The sequence below is a fragment of the Entelurus aequoreus genome, linkage group LG05, assembly GCF_033978785.1.
Source record: "Entelurus aequoreus isolate RoL-2023_Sb linkage group LG05, RoL_Eaeq_v1.1, whole genome shotgun sequence".
NCBI lineage: Eukaryota > Metazoa > Chordata > Actinopteri > Syngnathiformes > Syngnathidae > Entelurus > Entelurus aequoreus.
In genome coordinates this window covers 19,061,091-19,079,302 of record NC_084735.1, presented here as the reverse complement: position 1 = coordinate 19,079,302, position 18,212 = coordinate 19,061,091, and the positions used below count along the sequence as shown (strand labels likewise).

Sequence of the window (18,212 nt, the reverse complement as noted above, 5' to 3'; positions counted from 1 at the left end):
ACACAATAACAAAAACTGTAATGACAAATGACAAACGTTTGGGACAAGTTTGGGGAGATTATGACAAGATGGGGGGTTTACGTAGCAGTAAAGAACGGCAGTGTTATTGTCATATTTGCAATGAAAAGAGGAACCAATTAATACAAGTTTGAGGTGATTGTGAATAATAACACGTTAATAACACATTAATAACAAAAACTGTAATGACAAATGACAAACGTTTGGGACAAGTTTGGGGAGATTGTGACAAGATGGGGGGTTTACGTAGCAGTAAAGAACGGCAGTGTTATTGTCATGTTTGCGATGAAAAGAGGAACCAATTAATACAAGTTTGGGGAGATTGTGAATAATTACACGACAATTACACAATAACAAAAACTGTAATGACAAATGACAAACGTTTGGGACAAGTTTGGGGAGATTATGACAAGATGGGGGGTTTACGTAGCAGTAAAGAACGGCAGTGTTATTGTCATATTTGCGATGAAAGAAGAACCAATTAATAAGTTAGGGGAGGTTGTGAATAATAACACGTTAATTACACATTAATAACAAAAACTGTAATGACAAATGACAAACGTTTGGACAAGTTTGGGGAGATTATGACAAGATGGGGGGTTTACGTAGCAGTAAAGAACAACAGTGTTATTGTCATATTTGCAATGAAAAGAGGAACCAATTAATACAAGTTTGAGGAGATTGTGAATAGTAACACGTTAATAACACATTAATAACAAAAACTGTAATGACAAATGACAAACGGTTGGGACAAGTTTGGGGAGATTTTGACAGATGGGGGGTTTACGTAGCAGTAAAGAACGGCAGTGTTATTGTCATATTTGCAATGAAAAGAGGAACCAATTAATACAAGTTTGGGGAGATTGTGAATAATAACACGTTAATAACACATTAATAACAAAAACTGTAATGACAAATGACAAACGTTTGGGACAATTTTGGGGAGATTATGACAAAATGGGGGGGTTTTGTAGCAGTAAAGAACGGCAGTGTTATTGTCATATTTGCGATGAAAAGAGGAACCATTTAATACAAGTTTGGGGAGATTGTGAATAATAACACGTTAATAACACATTAATAACAAAAACTGTAATGACAAATGACAAACGTTTGGGACAAGTTTGGGGAGATTATGACAAGATGGGGGGTTTACGTAGCAGTAAAGAACGGCAGTGTTATTGTCATATTTGCGATGAAAAGAAGGGGTGGTCTCATTGACACTTCCTGTTTCCTGTCATTTTTAACATATTTCATGTGTTGCGTGTGTAGTGTTTATTGGGTTTAACTTGGCACAAACGCGACACTCGTGGGCAGATTTTGGGAGCACATGACTCATGAAAGGGTGCTCCTTTTGAGGAACCAATTAATAGTGTATGTCCCAGCAGAATGAGGGCGACATTAAAAATGCGACGATGGCGAGCACCGATCCCAAAACAAAGAGAATCCATCACACACACACACCAGTTTTGCAAGGCCACTAAAGTCGTACTAAAGCCGCCTGAACCCACCCCACAGCCCCGGGGGGTCTAACCTCATGCTGTAGGCTCCAGCCCCCAGCTCCTGCCCGATGCCGGAGAGGCTGGCATCGAAGTCGTGCACCAGCCCGGACTCGATGGTGGCGTCGTCGATCTTGAGCACCCAGGCCATGGGCCCGAGCTCCTTGTCGTCGGCTTCCACTGGGGGGCCGCCAGCTTGCTTGGAGGTGGGAGCCGAGGAGGAGGAGGAGGAGGACGGGGACGGACAAGGCGAGGAAGTCCGCAGCCCAGCAAACTTAGGCGCTCGCTGCTCGGCAAGCTAGCCAGGAGAAGAGAATGCTTTCTTCCGACACGGGACGGATCTCCATGCCCGCACTGGGGGGCTACATCCTCGGCGGTGATGAACTTGACGTTTACCCGGAAAACGAGAGAAAAAAGACGGTCGTGACTCGGAGCTAGCTGTCACATGCTAACTAGCATGCTAGCTTCGGAGAACCATATCAAGCTAACTAGGTTCGCGGCGCTTCAAAAGAAAATGTTTTTTCGGTTGGTCACGTCAATGTGGGACGGTTAAAAACAAAGTGGCCACGGGAGTTGGGTGGAGGTAATCCCGGGGTGCATCCCCACCCAAGCTAACGAGCTAACTAGCATCAACTTCCTTTTGCTTTGCTGTGTGATGATGATGATGTCCGGGGAAGGGTGGAGGAGGAGGAGGGGGGTGGAGGGGTCCTACTAAAGGCTCGCACGTCCCTCCGGTGCTCCCGGTGCCGCCCCGGCTCTTCCCCCTCTTCTCATAGCGCTGCCCCCGGTCACCGCGTCGGCTCGCCCGCCGTCCTCGAAGCGTTCAGAGAGACCACAAGCGCAGGCATCAACATGGCTCCCCTCCGCCTGTCCTCGACCAGGGATGCAGGGGGAGCGGCCAGCCAATCAGGGGCCGAGCACGTCGCCGTCAGCCAATCGTGTGCCTTTGCGTCACCCCCCGCGCCCCGCCCACTTTGCAACGACAATACACTCGGCAAAAAAAAAGTTGACAGCAACTCGCAAACTCGTTAACGCTTCCTATTAAAATTCACACGGTCAGCGTAAATAACATGCACGAATACAAAAAAAAATAAAAATAAATAAAAAAATAAAGTGTACCGTGTGTGACTTCCGGCGCCGTCGTCGAGTCTCTGCACGGGAGTTCGGAAGTTCTCGGTGCACGGCTGCCAGAACAACATGGTGTCCCACGCCGGCGGCCTCACTGCCGAACCGGGCCAGTTGTGTGACCCGAACATGAGCTCATGTCCGCGGCGGCGGACGTTGCCTTGCAGGGCCGCAGCGTGGAGGCCCTGATGCTGCGGTTGCTGCTCCTCCTCCGAGCTTCCGGTCCAAGCTGGTCAATGATTGAACCTTCCGAGCGGACCCTGGACGCTGCAGACTCCGAGCCATGCTATTTTGGCTCCAGGAGGGGAGGGGGAGACCCGCCTCATTGCATAAGAAACACCCTGCTGACTCTGACAACAACACCGCTCACCCACTGCTAGTATTACTACAAATGCTTTCAGCATTTAAGTCCCATCTTAAAACTCATTTGTATACTCTAGCCTTTAAATAGACCCCCTTTTTAGACCAGTTGATCTGCCGCTTCTTTTCTTTTCTCCTCTGCCCCCATCTCCCTTGTGGAGGGGGGGGGGGGGGGACAGGTCCGGTGGCCATGGATGAAGTGCTGGCTGTCCAGAGTCGGGACCCGGGGTGGACCGCTCGCCTGTGCATCGGTTAGGGACATCTCTGCGCTGCTGACCCGTCTCCGTTCGAGATGGTCTCCTGTTGGCCCACTATGGACTGGACTCTCACTATTATGTTAGATCCACTATGGACTGGACTCTCACTATTATGTTAGATCCACTATGGACTGGACTCTCACTATTACATTAGATCCACTATGGACTGGACTCTCACAATATTATGTTAGATCCACTATGGACTGGACTCTCACAATATTATGTTAGATCCACTATGGACTGGACTCTCCCTATTATGTTAGATCTACTATGGACTGTACTCTCCACTATGTTATATCCACTATAGACTGGACTCTCACTATTATGTTAGATCTACTATGGACTGTACTCTCACTATTATGTTGTATCCACTATAGACTGGACTCTCACTATTACGTTAGATCCACTATGGACTGGACTCTCACTATTACGTTAGATCCACTATGGACTGGACTCTCACTATTATGTTAGATCCACTATGGACTGCACTCTCACTTTTATGTTAGATCCACTATGGACTGGACTCTCACTATTATGTTAGATCCACTATGGACTGGACTCTCACAATATTATGTTAGATCCACTATGGACTGGACTCTCACTATTACCTTAGATCCACTATGGACTGGACTCTCACAATATTATGTTAGATCCACTATGGACTGGACTCTCACTATTATGTTAGATCCACTATGGACTGGACTCTCACTATTATGTTAGATCCACAATGGACTGGACTCTCACTATTATGTTAGATCCACTATGGACTGCACTCTCACTTTTATGTTAGATCCACTATGGACTGGACTCTCACTATTATGTTAGATCCACTATGGACTGGACTCTCACAATATTATGTTAGATCCATTATGGACTGGACTCTCCCTATTATGTTAGATCCACTATGGTCTGGACTCTCACTATTATGTTAGATCCACTATGGACTGGACTCTCACTACTATGTTAGATCCACTATGGACTGGACTCTCACTATTATGTTAGATCCACTATGTACTGGACTCTCACTATTAGGTTAGATCCACTATGGACTGGACTCTCACTATTATGTTAGATCCACTATGGACTGGACTCTCACTATTAGGTTAGATCCACTATGGACTGGACTTTCACAATATTATGTTAGATCCACTATGGACTGGACTCTCACTATTATGTTAGATCCACTATGTACTGGACTCTCACTATTATGTTAGATCCACTATGGACTGGACTCTCACTATTATGTTAGATCCACTATGTACTGGACTCTCATTATTATGTTAGATCCACTACGGACTGGACTCTCACTATTATGTTAGATCCACTATGTACTGGACTCTCACTATTACCGTATGTTAGATCCACTATGTACTGGACTCTCACTATTATGTTAGATCCACTATGGACTGGACTCTCACTATTATGTTAGATCCACTATGTACTGGACTCTCATTATTATGTTAGATCCACTACGGACTGGACTCTCACTATTATGTTAGATCCACTATGTACTGGACCCTCACTATTATGTTAGATCCACTATGGACTGGACTCTCACTATTATGTTAGATCCACTATGTACTGGACTCTCACTATTATGTTAGATCCACTATGGACTGGACTCTCACTATTATGTTAGATCCACTATGGACTGGACTTTCACAATATTATGTCAGACCCACTCGACGTCCATAGCATTCGGTCTCCCCTAGGGGGGGTTACCCACATATGCGGTCCTCTCCAAGGTTTCTCATAGTCATTCACATCGACGTCCCACTGGGTTGTGAGTTTTTCCTTGTCCTTATGTGGGCTCTGTACCGCGGATGTCATTGTGGCTTGTGCAGCCCTTTGAGACACTTGTGATTTAGGGCTGTATAAATAAACATTGATTGATTGATTGATGATTCTGCTGCACCGGAACTTCACAAGATGATCTGAACGAGTTCTTTATTTTATGGTAAGCACATTTTGTAAATACACATGAGGGTGGGGGGGTCAGGAGCCAAAATAAAGAGTGAAAATGTTACATAAAAGACACGAGCGAGTTATAATAATAATAATAAAAGTAGAATTGAGCGGGGGACATGATGTTGGAAGGGAATAAAATCATACATTCCTACACCTTTCTCAGGTGACTGAGGGGGAGGAGCCAAATAAAAGCATATTCCATTTGAATATTGTAATCATTATAAAATGGGCTACCTTTTCTTGTGTACTTCCTGAAAGGGGCGGACATTTTGTCACATGGATTTTGACTCCACGGAATAAAACAAACCAGGCACCTTACTTTTAGGGGAGAAATAAAGTAAACTCGCCAAAATAAAAGTCCAGTGAGCTACTTTTCGGGGAGGGAGAGAGGGTGTGGTAACGCCAATGAGGTGGTGGAGGACGGACATTTCTATATCTTCATAATCCATGAGTGGAGGATGTATTTGACAAGCGTCACTCGTGGGGAGGGGCAGCGGGTTAATGTGTCACTGTCAAGTCCAGACTCAAGTCCACAAGTGTGCCCATGTATTTTAGTTCTTGGCGCGCGTGAGCCGACGACGACAAAACAGGCGGCGGGGTTGCAGTACCAGAAGAGGGCGCCTTCCCCCTATAGGCCCTCGGCGGGGTCGCTGGCGCTGGAGCCCGACTGGGCGCGCTTAATGTAGAGATTCAACAGCTTGAGCTGCGGCACAGAGGGAGGACAAAGGGGAGGCGTTAGGGAGCGTGGCTTTTACTTTGACGACATGTGCCGGCTCGGAGGACCACCTTGCTGCTGGACAGCTGGCTGAGATGCGGTTTGAGGTCCTCCCCGATCACGGCGTAGATGGCCACCAAGCAGAAGACGCAGGCTTTCCTCACGCTGCTCTCGGAGTTGTCATAGCCCTGTGTGAACACGTGGACCATCAGTCCACACCTTCATAACAATATGTAATATATACAATATTCACACTGCATTTATTTAATTATTTATATATATACACATAATGTAGTAACAGACACCTTCATAACAATATGTAATATGTACAATATACACACTGCAAGTATATATATATATATATATATATATATATATATATATATATATATATATATATAAAATGTAGTAACAGACACCTTCATAACAATATGTAATATGTACAATATACACACTGCAAGTATATATATATATATATATATATATATATATATATATATATATATATATATATATATATATATATATAATGTAGTAACAGACACCTTCATAACAATATGTAATATGTACAATATACACTGCAAGTATATATATATATATATATATATATATATATATATATATATATATATATAATGCAGTAACAGACACCTTCATAACAATATGTACAATATACACACTGCAAGTATATATATATAATGTAGTAACAGACACCTTCATAACAATATGTAATATGTACAATATACACACTGCAAGTATATATATATATATATATATATATATATATATATATATATATATATATATATATTATATATATATATATATATATATATATATATATATATATATATATATATATATATATATATATATATATAATGTAGTAACAGACACCTTCATAACAATATGTAATATGTACAATATACACTGCAAGTATATATATATATATATTATATATATATATATATATATATATATATATATATATATATATATATATATATATATATATATATATATATATATATATATAATGCAGTAACAGACACCTTCATAACAATATGTAATATGTACAATATACACACTGCAAGTATATATATATATAATGTAGTAACAGACACCTTCATAACAATATGTAATATGTACAATATACACACTGCAAGTATATATATATATATATATATATATAATATATATATATATATATATATATATATATATATATATATATATATATATATATATATATATATATATATATATAATGTAGTAACAGACACCTTCATAACAATATGTAATATGTACAATATTTACCCTATTTATCATTTTATTCAATGCCGAAACTAAACAGACACCTTCATAACAATATGTAATATGTACAATATTTACCCTATTTATCATTTTATTCATTGCCGGAACCAATTCCTCGGCGCATTTATTTCCGTTTCCATAGTAACGCAAGTCTGACTTTTGACAACATGCGTGTTCCTACTTCCGGAATCAAACAAGTGTTTTCTAATCGTGGCAGATCCGGTAACAAAACAACGAAGACGGCTATTTTTTTTGACAAATGAGGATTCACAACCTTGTCTTTTTGAAGCTGAGTATACGGAGGATGAACTACTGCTTCTAGAAGCCAGCACGAAGTAAGGGTGAGACGTTGGAGCAGACAGAAGCCGAGAGAGTGAGGTGAAAGTGACTCGAAGCGGCAAAATGTGGAAATTGAAGCCATGCTATTTCGACAAATGGAGTGCTTACCCAAATAAACCGGAAAAAACAGCCCTGGCCAGCTGGACCAGAAGCCCAACTGTCCATCGAATGAGTGACACTTTGATACTGTACATTACACAGGCAGTAAGTCATGTGTGTTATTACAACTACAGTACATACACTGTCTGGTTAGCTGTGTACAAACAAAACATGAAATAATACTTCACAGATACTGTAATATGAATGTTCATGTTTTTCAGTCAGTACAAATTGGTGTCCTATCGCGGTGTTGTGCATTACAAACTCAAAACGCATTTCCTGTTAATGTAGAAGCTAGCTCATCTCTTGCGGTAGTTAAGATTTTACGGCTAATCCCGAAGCATGCTGCTGTGTTATTACGCTAGAAAAAGAGTTTGTCTGTGTTCGTTCATACAAGAACAATGTTGCTACAGTTTGGGTATTATACAGGTTACGGAACGTAAATGAAGTATTGTAGACAGCTTTTGAATGTATTTTAAAAGTGATTTGGAGGTATAATTAATTGGTCTCATTAGCTGCATTGCTAGCCACCAAAAACTAACCGATTCTTAGAATAAAAAAACAAAACTTTTGTCTTCTTGTCTCTCATGATTGTGAACGATAGGCAAAATTGCAAAATTCCCAAAAAGTGCAGTTCCCTTTTAGGTTTGGAATTTAAAAAAATAAAAATAAATTCCAATAAATAAATCTTCTGTTGATAAAATTTTAGTTGTATTATTTTTGTATGTCCTTTTTATGGCAAAAACACAAAATATGCAACAATTTCCACCAAACAGAGTGGAATATTAGATGTCAAGTAATTTTAGCCTTCAACAGGTCAATAATTCATAACATTATTTTTTTTAACAATGACAGTTTAAAAAAAATCCCACTAAGATTCTCAAGAATTTAAAAAGGCCCCACTCATAAATGTGTTACAAATAAATCAGACATTTTATTTCCATCTCTAGATCAACATCAGAGTTATCCGTTGATTATAGGTTTATTATTTGTGTGTTTTGTTCTTTTTTTCCTTTTTATTATGAGAAACACAAAATATGCAATAATTTCCCAAGAAAATATTTCAAAGTGGAATAATTGATGTGAAGTAATGGAACCTTTAATAGGTTTTAAAGAAAAAAAACAGACTTTGTTATTAGAGTCAACGATGCAACTTTTCCTCGTTACATTTCACCTTTTTGCTCTTTTATTCCACTTTTTTTATGGTTTTTAAAAAACTTATATTTTTAGGATGTGCCGCGGGCCGTTAAAAAATGATCTCCCCTAAGTGGACTATTTGGAGTAGCACCTCAGTCATCTACCTTTAACGAATCCAAAAATAATTGGCATGGACTACTTTGTTGGCTAGAAGACAACAGCGCCCCCTTGCCACACACGCGCTGGATTAAAGATGTTCTGTATTTCCTCAAACTGGAGAAGATTAGGCTGACATCGAACGGTTGTTCTGCAAAGATTCAACAACTGTGGGGTGCTTTGCGGAGAAACTGATCTCCAAATGAACTCCGATTGAATCACTATTGGAATGTGGGTGGTTGATGAGCATTTTGTGTGCTTGCGGGTTGCTTTATCTCTCTAAGGCAGGGGTCACCAACGCGGTGCCCGCAGGCACCAGGTAGCCTGTAAGGACCAGATGAGTAGCCCGCTGGCCTGTTCTAAAAATAGCTCAAATAGCAGCACTTACCAGTGAGATGCCTCTATTTTTTAAATTTTATTTATTTACTAGCAAGCTGGTCTCGCTTTGCTCGACATTTTTAATTCTAAGAGAGACAAATCTCAAATAGAATTTGAAAATCCAAGAAAATATTTTAAAGACTTGGTTTTCACTTGTTTAAATAAATGCATTTATTTTTTTACTTTGCTTCTTATAAGTTTCAGAAAGACAATTTAAGAGAAAAAATACAACCTTAAAAATGATTTTAGGATTTTTAAACACATATACCTATGCAATGCCAGGCTTCCCACTAACTGACAAAGAAACAGATAACAGATTTGGTGTCCAGTTCAAAGTGTGACATGATTTATTTAAAAATTTGAGAGTTTACTTTTGTATTTTACATGAGTTATTATTTGTACAAACATGGTGCAAAGTAATTCATGATTTGTTAAACAATGTTAGTGGCTAGCTAGTTAAAATGGGATATTGTGATATCACAAGACTGTCTTAGAAGTGATCATTTGAAAATGTTCAATTTGAAAAATGTGCACTTAGAGAAAACATAAAAATGAAGTGTTGCATATTGATATTTATCTGTTTCTATATATATTTATTGTGAGGAATCATTAAGATGATCAGTGTTTCCACAAAGATAAATATAATTAATTATTAATAATAACAGAGTATAAGGTAAATTGAGCAAATTGGCTATTTCTGGCAATTTATTAAAGTGTGTATCAAACTGGTAGCCCTTCGCATTAATCAGTACCCAAGAAGTAGCTATTGGTTTCAAAAAGGTTGGTGACCCCTGCTCTAAGGCCATTCAGGAATGCAGCTGTCTGTGGTTTTATGTTGACTTCTGTCTGTGGTTTCTTACTTTATTTATTAATTGTTATTTACTTGTTGGGGGGGGGGGGGGGGGAGAGAACAGCACATTTGATGTACAGTCTGTTTGACAATTTCTTTCAATTATGTGAGTAAAAACCATTAAAAATATATACAAATGATAGAATATTGAGTAAACAAAAATAAATAGTGAAGTAGAGTAGTAGATAACCAATAATCAAGCACCAGCCCTTTTGTACAGCATGAGAAAAGTTTTCCCCTTTTTTCCCCCACTGCAGCGCTCACACGGCCACGCCCCCTTTCTCTCCCTCCTGCAGCACGTCTCCTCTGCCTTCCCGTCAAAACTTCAATTTATTCATCCATTGCCGATGCCTTAGCGGTCCCAGTTTGTTTGTTTTGGCTACTGCAACAATGGAGCCCCTCGACAGGCTTCACAGCGCGGGTCATTAAAGCAGCGCAACAAGTTTCATTGTTTCATCATTCAATCAAGGGACGGACGTGAAAATGGCGGAAAAGATTTCTCTGCCAACAATCCAAGCTTTGTGTGAATATCTAAACAAACAGGAAATTATTAAACACCGTTAATTCCAGACTATAAGGCGCTACTTTTCCCCCCGCGCTTCGAGCCCTGCGGCTTGTAAAACGGTAAGGATAATCTATGTATTTTTCTATGCTGACGGCCATAATGCAAATAGTTTTGATAAAACGCATGCAAAGACATTGGAAAGGTGTGTTCTTGTCTATGCTACGGCGCCATCTTTTGGACGAGTTTACTCACTGCAGGGGCTGCTGGGCAATTTTCTGCAGCGTTTCCTGCTGTTTTAAGCTTTGAGCCAGAAGTACAAGTGTCATAAATGGGTTGTACTTGTATAGCGCTTTTCTACCTTTTTAAAGGAACTCAAAGCGCTTTGACACTATTTCCACATTCACACACTGATAGTGGGAGCTGCAATGCAAGGCGCTAACCAGGGCCAATCAGGAGCAAGGGTGAAGTGTCTTGCTCAAGGACACAACGGACGTGACTAGGATGGTAGAAGGTGGGGATTGAACCAGTAACCCTCAGATTGCTGGCACTCGCCACTCTCCCAACTTCGCCACGCCACGTTCTGTCTTCTAATCGTCCATTGCGTTTCTACTCGTATGGATTCTTCATTCATCACTCCAAGCAACATTTCTAAGTTTCACAATATAACTAAAACTTTTCCTACTCACGAAACCGTCCCACGTGTGACGTCCAAATAATCACTTAATTAACCTCTTAAGGCCCAAGCTGTTTGTTTACATGCTTTTTTTATTTCTCTTTGCTATTTGGGCTTATTGGACCCTAATTAGAATAAAAACTAAGAATCATCTTTTGATATGATGTACTTAGTCCATAAGTACACAAACGTGTACTTCATGTTTAGTGACATGCTAATTCTCATTTTTACACTTTTTTTCCCCAAATTCCATTGTATGTTATACTCTTCTGACACCACCAGATGGCAGTATAAGTGTCCACATAAGCGGCCATAAGACCCCAATTCAGTAGTGTACACAATTTTGGAAATAAGAGCTAAAAGGTGCTGTCCACGCATGTGGCCACTAAGCCTTTATTAAAGTACAGTGTTTAATTGTCCTATATTCAAACAGTGTTACTGTTCAAACTGTGTGTAATGTTACAGTGGCCAAAAACGTAAATATGCTTGTTAAATGAATCATCTGCCTTGTTTTTATTGAATACTTAGGCCTACTACGATGATGTGGGTCATTATGGTGGTACTTGGTGAAACAAGTTGGAAAACCACTGTAATGGAGTAAATGTGTAAAGAAAAGTACGACAATGTAACACGCAAGAAGTTCGCCAACAGCTGCGTAGCAACATTTTAAAGCGCATGCAGCTACTGTCTTCTTGTGGCCTTTCTTTTCTTTCTTTCTTTTAGTTTATTTCGAACATGAACAGCATAATACATCACACAATTTCATATCATTTCTCTTTACATCATGTCCGAAAGAGGACCAATTTCACCACACCTAGTGTGTGTGTGACAATCATTGTTACTTTAACTTAACTTCAAAAGGAGTAGGAAGAAGCAAAGCTTATTTAATCCTACCCCTTTCCCACTTCAAAGCGTTTACAAATATATACATTAATTTACTGACCTTTTTATAATAAAATGACATCCGTGAATGAGTAATACAACAGTTTCGTAATATGTAATTAATTAAGTCAGTCATTAACAAACTGAGATGAAGAATATCTTATTTTTAATAATGTTGAAAGTATTTTTCATAATTCTTCTTTGTACTTTGTAAGCACTATTAATTTGAACAACCTCTTAAACTGGATAATATCAGTACAATGTTTAACTTCTTTACTTAATCCATTCCATCATTTAATTCCACAGACTGATATGCTAAAGGTTGTAAGTGTTTTACGTGCATACAAATGTTTTAAATTAGATTTTCCTCTAAGGTTATATGTCTCCTCTTTAGTTGAGAAGAATTGTTGTACATTCTTTGGTAGCAGGTTATAGTTTGCTTTGTACATCATTTTAGCTGTTTGCAATTTTACCAAATCATCAAACTTTAATATTTTTGACTCAAATAAAGGGTTTGTATGTTCTGTATATCCAACATTATGTATGAGTCTAATTGATCTTTTTTGTAACACGGTTAACGAATTTAGTGCACATTTGTAGTTATTTCCCCATATTTCTACACAATAACTCAGCTATGTAACACTAGCGAGCAGTAGAGAATATGAAGTGATTTTTGGCCCAGGACGTATTTTGCTTTATTCATTATTGAAATGTTTTTTGCCACCTTATGTTGTATATTTTGTATATGAGATTTCCAGTTCATTTTATCATCTATTAATACTCCCAAAAATCTGGTTTCTTTTACCCTGTCAATGTCTATTTGTATTCGTGTATGATGCTCTCTTCTACTGTTACCAAATAGCATTATTTTAGTTTTACTGTGATTCAAAGATAAGTCTGTTTTTGTCAAACCATTTTTTTTAATATAAAAAAAAACCCACCAGGAGTTGCCTACAGCCACAGAAATGTTCCTAATTGAACAGGGGGTGGTATTGAAAGGCAGGTGCAACAGGTGAGAGTGCGTACCTGTATGAGTCCTGGCACTATTTCGGGCAAAAGACCGGCGAGGCTCTCGCGAGGGATCTTCTCCACCACCTTGGTCTGCATCTTGATGGCTGCCAGGTTGATGGGGTAGTCGGCCGACTGGATGATGGGACACAGCACTTTGATACACTGGTCCGGACTGATGGACAACGCCAACATGGCCGCCGTCTCCTCCGCCGCTCGTACCACCTGCGGGCGTACCAACATTAGACAAACTTTATTGATCCACAATGTAAATTGTTCCGCACAGTCGCTCAGTTACAAGGATGGAAAGGATAACGCACACAAGGGCACAAAAAGAGGGCGAAAACAAAAAGGTATAAAGGAGACAAAAAATGTACCGTAGTAGCAATATAAAATACTAGGGGTGTAACGGTACACAAAAATTTCGGTTCGGTACGTACCTCGGTTTAGAGGTCACAGTTCGGTTCATTTTCGGTACAGTAAGAAAACAACAAAATATACATGCTTTTGTTGTTTATTTACCAAATTTGTAAACAATGGCTTTATCCTTTTAACATTGGGAACACTATAATAATTCTGCCCACGTTAATCAACATTAAACTGCCTCAAGTTGTTGCTCAGATTAAATGAAATGACAAAACTTTTCTATACATATAAAAAGTGCAACATTAAACAGTTTCAAGTCAACTCATCATGCTTAATTTATTACAGCATTTGGGAAGCCTGTAGTTGATTTTTATTATGTAAATGTTATATTTTTATCAACATGTGACAGCAGGGACCCTGCCATTCAAAACTAGGCTGCTGCATTACTAAAGATTAATGTAACTATAGCTGAAAAAAATAGTACAATAGCAATAGGAGAGATTATTCATCCCTGAACACCATGGAGTTCATGTAGGCTTAATGATGCACTTACATTATTATATCAACTATTAGAGACATAAACTCTTCATTTAACATAATGTCCTTTTTTGCTGCTTCAACACAGCTCAATCAACACAGAAAAAGGTAAAGTGAAATAACAGACAGACAGAGCTTTGCTGTCCGTAACACGCACACCGCAAAATGAGCTAACGTTACGCCATGTAATATTTACATATTATATATACAGCAGGGGTGCTCATTACGTCGATCGCGATCTACCGGTCGATCGCATAGGGTGTGTCAGTCGATCCCCAGCCAGGCATTAAAAAAATAGTCCTAAAAATGAGCGATCATAAATCTTCACTATGACGTCACTTTCGTCACTTGATTGACATTCACGGCACCTCGAGGGTCTTCTGAGATGACTCTGGTTGCTGCCAGCTCATTATTAAGAAAAAATTACCGACAGGAAGGCGAGAAACTCTTTTTATTTCAACAGACTGACGCCGTACCTGTCGTCAAAACTCCAAAGACCGACTGCACAGTTGCACAATAAAAGCGCTGCTTCATCCTGCCTGCGCTAACAACATAAGAGTCTCAGAAAGCTGGCGTGCACAAGCTGGCAAGCTACGGAGTTTGCCGCCAATGTATTTCTTGTAAAGTGTATACAAAAGGAGTACGGAAGCTGGACAAATAAGATGCCAAAAACCAACCACTTTCATGTGGTATTGGACAGAAAGGAGGAACTTTTCTTCTCCTCTATTTGAAAATGCGGACGTTATCAGCACTACTGTCTGATTCCTATCAATGCAAGTCATCAGACTCAGGTATTACACCAGCTTATATTCTTGTCTTCATGAAAGAAAGGAATCTATATGTGTTAAACATGCTTGCATTATCTTTAAACACCTTTAACTTGTTAACAATATGTATTAAACATTCTTGTATTATCTTTAAACACCATTCATTTATTAACAATATTAACTATATGTGTTAAACATGCTTGCATTATCATTAAACACCTTTAACTTGTTAACAAAAACATATATTTCATAAATAAGTAAATATAAATTATATATATGAATGAGGTAGATCCCCGCGACTTGATCAATTGAAAAGTAGCTCGCCTGCAGAAAAAGTGTGAGCACCCCTGATATACAGTATATGATGAACGGGTGAATTAATCACCTCCTTGTGGGGGTCTTTGTGCGCTTCCAGGGCCTTCATGATGGTGAGCTCGGCGTAGTTCTTGAACCTCCAGGGCTGCTTGCTGAGGATCTCCCGCAGAACCCTCAGCGCCAGGGTGCGGATGACGTGCTGGGAAGAACACAAAGGGTTGGAATCGTGGTGGGCTGCGGATTCTCGAGCCGGGATGGCGTACCTCTCGGTCGCCCATGGTCTCCAGCAGCAGCAGCAGGATGGTCTTGAAGTGCTCGTCCCAGACCTGCAGGGTGTTCCCGTGGATCAGCTTGAGCAGCTTGCTCAGCGCCGCCTTGCGCTCCTCGATGCGTTCGTTGTGGTTGGACAGCTCCTTCAGCAGCTCGGCCATCAGCTCCGACTGGGCCATGCTGCTGTCTGCGCACACACAGGAACTATGAAGGCCGCGACAAACACGGCGGAAGAAAAAAGACGAGTTTTGTACCGTCTGTGTGCTGCTCTGAGTCGTCCAGGCTGCTATCTTTGCGGCTGTGTTTGAAGGGAGAGTCCATCAGCAGCCTGCGATGTTCCATCGGGCTGGAGGACAGCAGCGGCGTATTGAGGAGGGACGTCTTGTTGTCCAGAGCCATGCGGCCGCCGTCCACCGACTCCAAGCCGCTGCCGCCCTGCACGACATTCTTACCGTCAGGTTGTGTCACGAGCGCATTGGGAAATTCCAGCCCTGAGCGTCCTCACCTCGTCCCCGTCGCGCCGCTGGAGCGGGTCGTTCATATCCTCTTGGCTGCGCACGCTGAAGTTCTGGATGGCCTCGGTGACACCTTTCAGCGAGCTGTAGATGTCTTCGGAGTTCATGTTCTCCGTGTCGTAGTCGAATGCACTGCAGCAGAACACAGAGGGAGGACCAAACCACCATCTTGAAACTTTTGCCTTTGATATAGCACAGGGGTAGGGAACCTATGGCTCTCGAGCCAGATGTGGCTCCTTTGATGACTGCATCTGGCTCTCAGATAAATCTTAGCTGACATTGCTTAACACAATAAGTAGTGAATAATTCCGCTGGTAATCACAATGTTAAAAATAACGTTGAAATTATAAAACATTCTCATGCATTTTAATCCATCAATCCGTTTTCTATCGCACCTGTTCAAAAAGTCGAATTAATGGTAAGAAGTATTTTATTTATTATTAGTTAGCTTTAGAATAACAATGTTATTAAAAAGAATAAAAGACTTATTATACTCTAAAAATGTTGGTCTTACTTAAAAATGCACGCATTTAGTTGTATTTGGTGTTAAAAAATATTATATGGCTCTCATGGAAATACATTTTGAAATATTTGGCTTTTGTGGCTCTCTCAGCCAAAAAGGTTCCCGACCCCTGATATAGCAGATTTCCTAACTGTGCAGACGCTCTCGGACTCATTGCCATAACGGAAGCTGAGCATTGCTTGTACATTTACTTGTAAATTAAGAGGAAAGCCATATAAAGGATACGTTTTCTTTATTTCACCATTTGCAAACTTTTCTTTGTGTATGAACCTTCTATTCATTATGTGTGCCGCTGTAGGCATTAGGGCACAGCCATTGTGGAAAGGCAGCACCCCCCCCCCTTTACAGGACATTCTGTTTACGCAATCGATTACTTAGTCGATACTTCTTAGTGCTTCAGTGTGTTTCTTGTCTAGACATTCACCAAGTTTTGCCTATTTTGTTCTAAAAACCCCAACAAAACCACTCTGAAAAGAAAAAGGGATTTGCTGTGGACTTAGACACACTGCCACGTGTGACAGTTCCGCTTGCCGTTGCGTTTTGATTATGAAGACATTGTTGATCCATTCACTCCTTGTTATGTTTAATTATACACACACACATACAAACATATACATACATACATATATATATATATACATACATATACACACACATACACATACACAGATACATATATATACATATACATATATATATATATATATATATATATATATATATATATATATATATATATATATATATATATATATATATATATACACACACACACACACACACACACATATACATACACACATATATATATATATTAGGGCTGCAACAACTAATCGATTACATCGATTAAAATCGATTATTAAAAGAGTTGCCGATTAGTCATCGATTCGTTGGATCTATGCTATGCGCAGAGGTTGTTTTTTTTTTCAATAAAATTTTTATTTATTTATTTTTTTTACTAAACCTTTATTTATAAACTGCAACATTTACAAACAGCTGAGAAACAATCAAAATAAGTATGGTGCCAGTATGCTGTTTTTTCCCCCAATAAAATACTGGATAGGATAGAAATGTAGTTTGTCTCTTTTATCCGATTATTAATCGATTAATCGAAGTAATAATCGACAGATTAATCGATTATCAAATTAATCGTTAGTTGCAGCCCTAATATACATACATATATATACACACACACATACATATATGTGTACGTACAAACACACACACACACAGCATTGCAACGATGGGCACAGTGTTCTAATTAGATTACTCGTTACTGAATAAAAAATAACACCATTATAGCCAATAGCCAAAAAACGCTATTATTTACGCCAAACTCTGGAACAATCTCCCTCTCCATGTGAGACAGGCCCCTTCCTTGTCTACCTTTAAGACCCTTCTCAAAACCTACTGGCTTTAAACCCAGCATGAGACTTTGAACTGTTTTCAACTTTTTAACTGCCTTTTACCTAACAAATTCCGCGAAATAATTTTTATCGTTGGTAAAATATGGTATTGTATTACCAACATGGTAATACATGCACAATTTGCTAAATTGCAAGTACTTAACACTATCATTGTATCGTTGTCATGTTAATGTTAACAGCCAGCATACTTTGACGATGGCGATGAGTAATGA

General features: G+C 39.6%; 2 protein-coding genes across 4 annotated transcripts in view; both read right to left on the bottom strand.

The window, feature by feature from the left end:
• Positions 1 to 2,893, bottom strand: part of ubp1 (upstream binding protein 1) — a 58,131-nt gene extending 55,238 nt beyond the window's left edge. The window contains exon 1 of one of the 3 annotated variants that reach the window (XM_062047293.1): positions 2,634 to 2,893. In XM_062047293.1, the coding sequence (XP_061903277.1) occupies positions 2,634 to 2,770 (137 nt within the window). In that variant the 5' untranslated portion in view covers positions 2,771 to 2,893. Of the gene's footprint in view, positions 1 to 1,549; positions 2,508 to 2,633 lie in introns of those variants that run through there. The other 2 variants (XM_062047292.1, XM_062047294.1) reach the window with 2 other exon arrangements.
• Positions 2,894 to 5,192: 2,299 nt separating this feature from the next.
• Positions 5,193 to 18,212, bottom strand: part of clasp2 (cytoplasmic linker associated protein 2) — a 178,680-nt gene continuing 165,660 nt past the window's right edge. The window contains exons 39-45 of the mRNA XM_062047295.1: positions 16,041 to 16,182; positions 15,790 to 15,970; positions 15,529 to 15,722; positions 15,336 to 15,464; positions 13,299 to 13,505; positions 6,011 to 6,127; positions 5,193 to 5,927 (exon numbers count right to left, since the gene is read on the bottom strand). Of these exons, the coding sequence (XP_061903279.1) occupies positions 5,853 to 5,927; positions 6,011 to 6,127; positions 13,299 to 13,505; positions 15,336 to 15,464; positions 15,529 to 15,722; positions 15,790 to 15,970; positions 16,041 to 16,182 (1,045 nt within the window). The 3' untranslated portion in view covers positions 5,193 to 5,852. The remainder of the gene's footprint in view (positions 5,928 to 6,010; positions 6,128 to 13,298; positions 13,506 to 15,335; positions 15,465 to 15,528; positions 15,723 to 15,789; positions 15,971 to 16,040; positions 16,183 to 18,212) is intronic.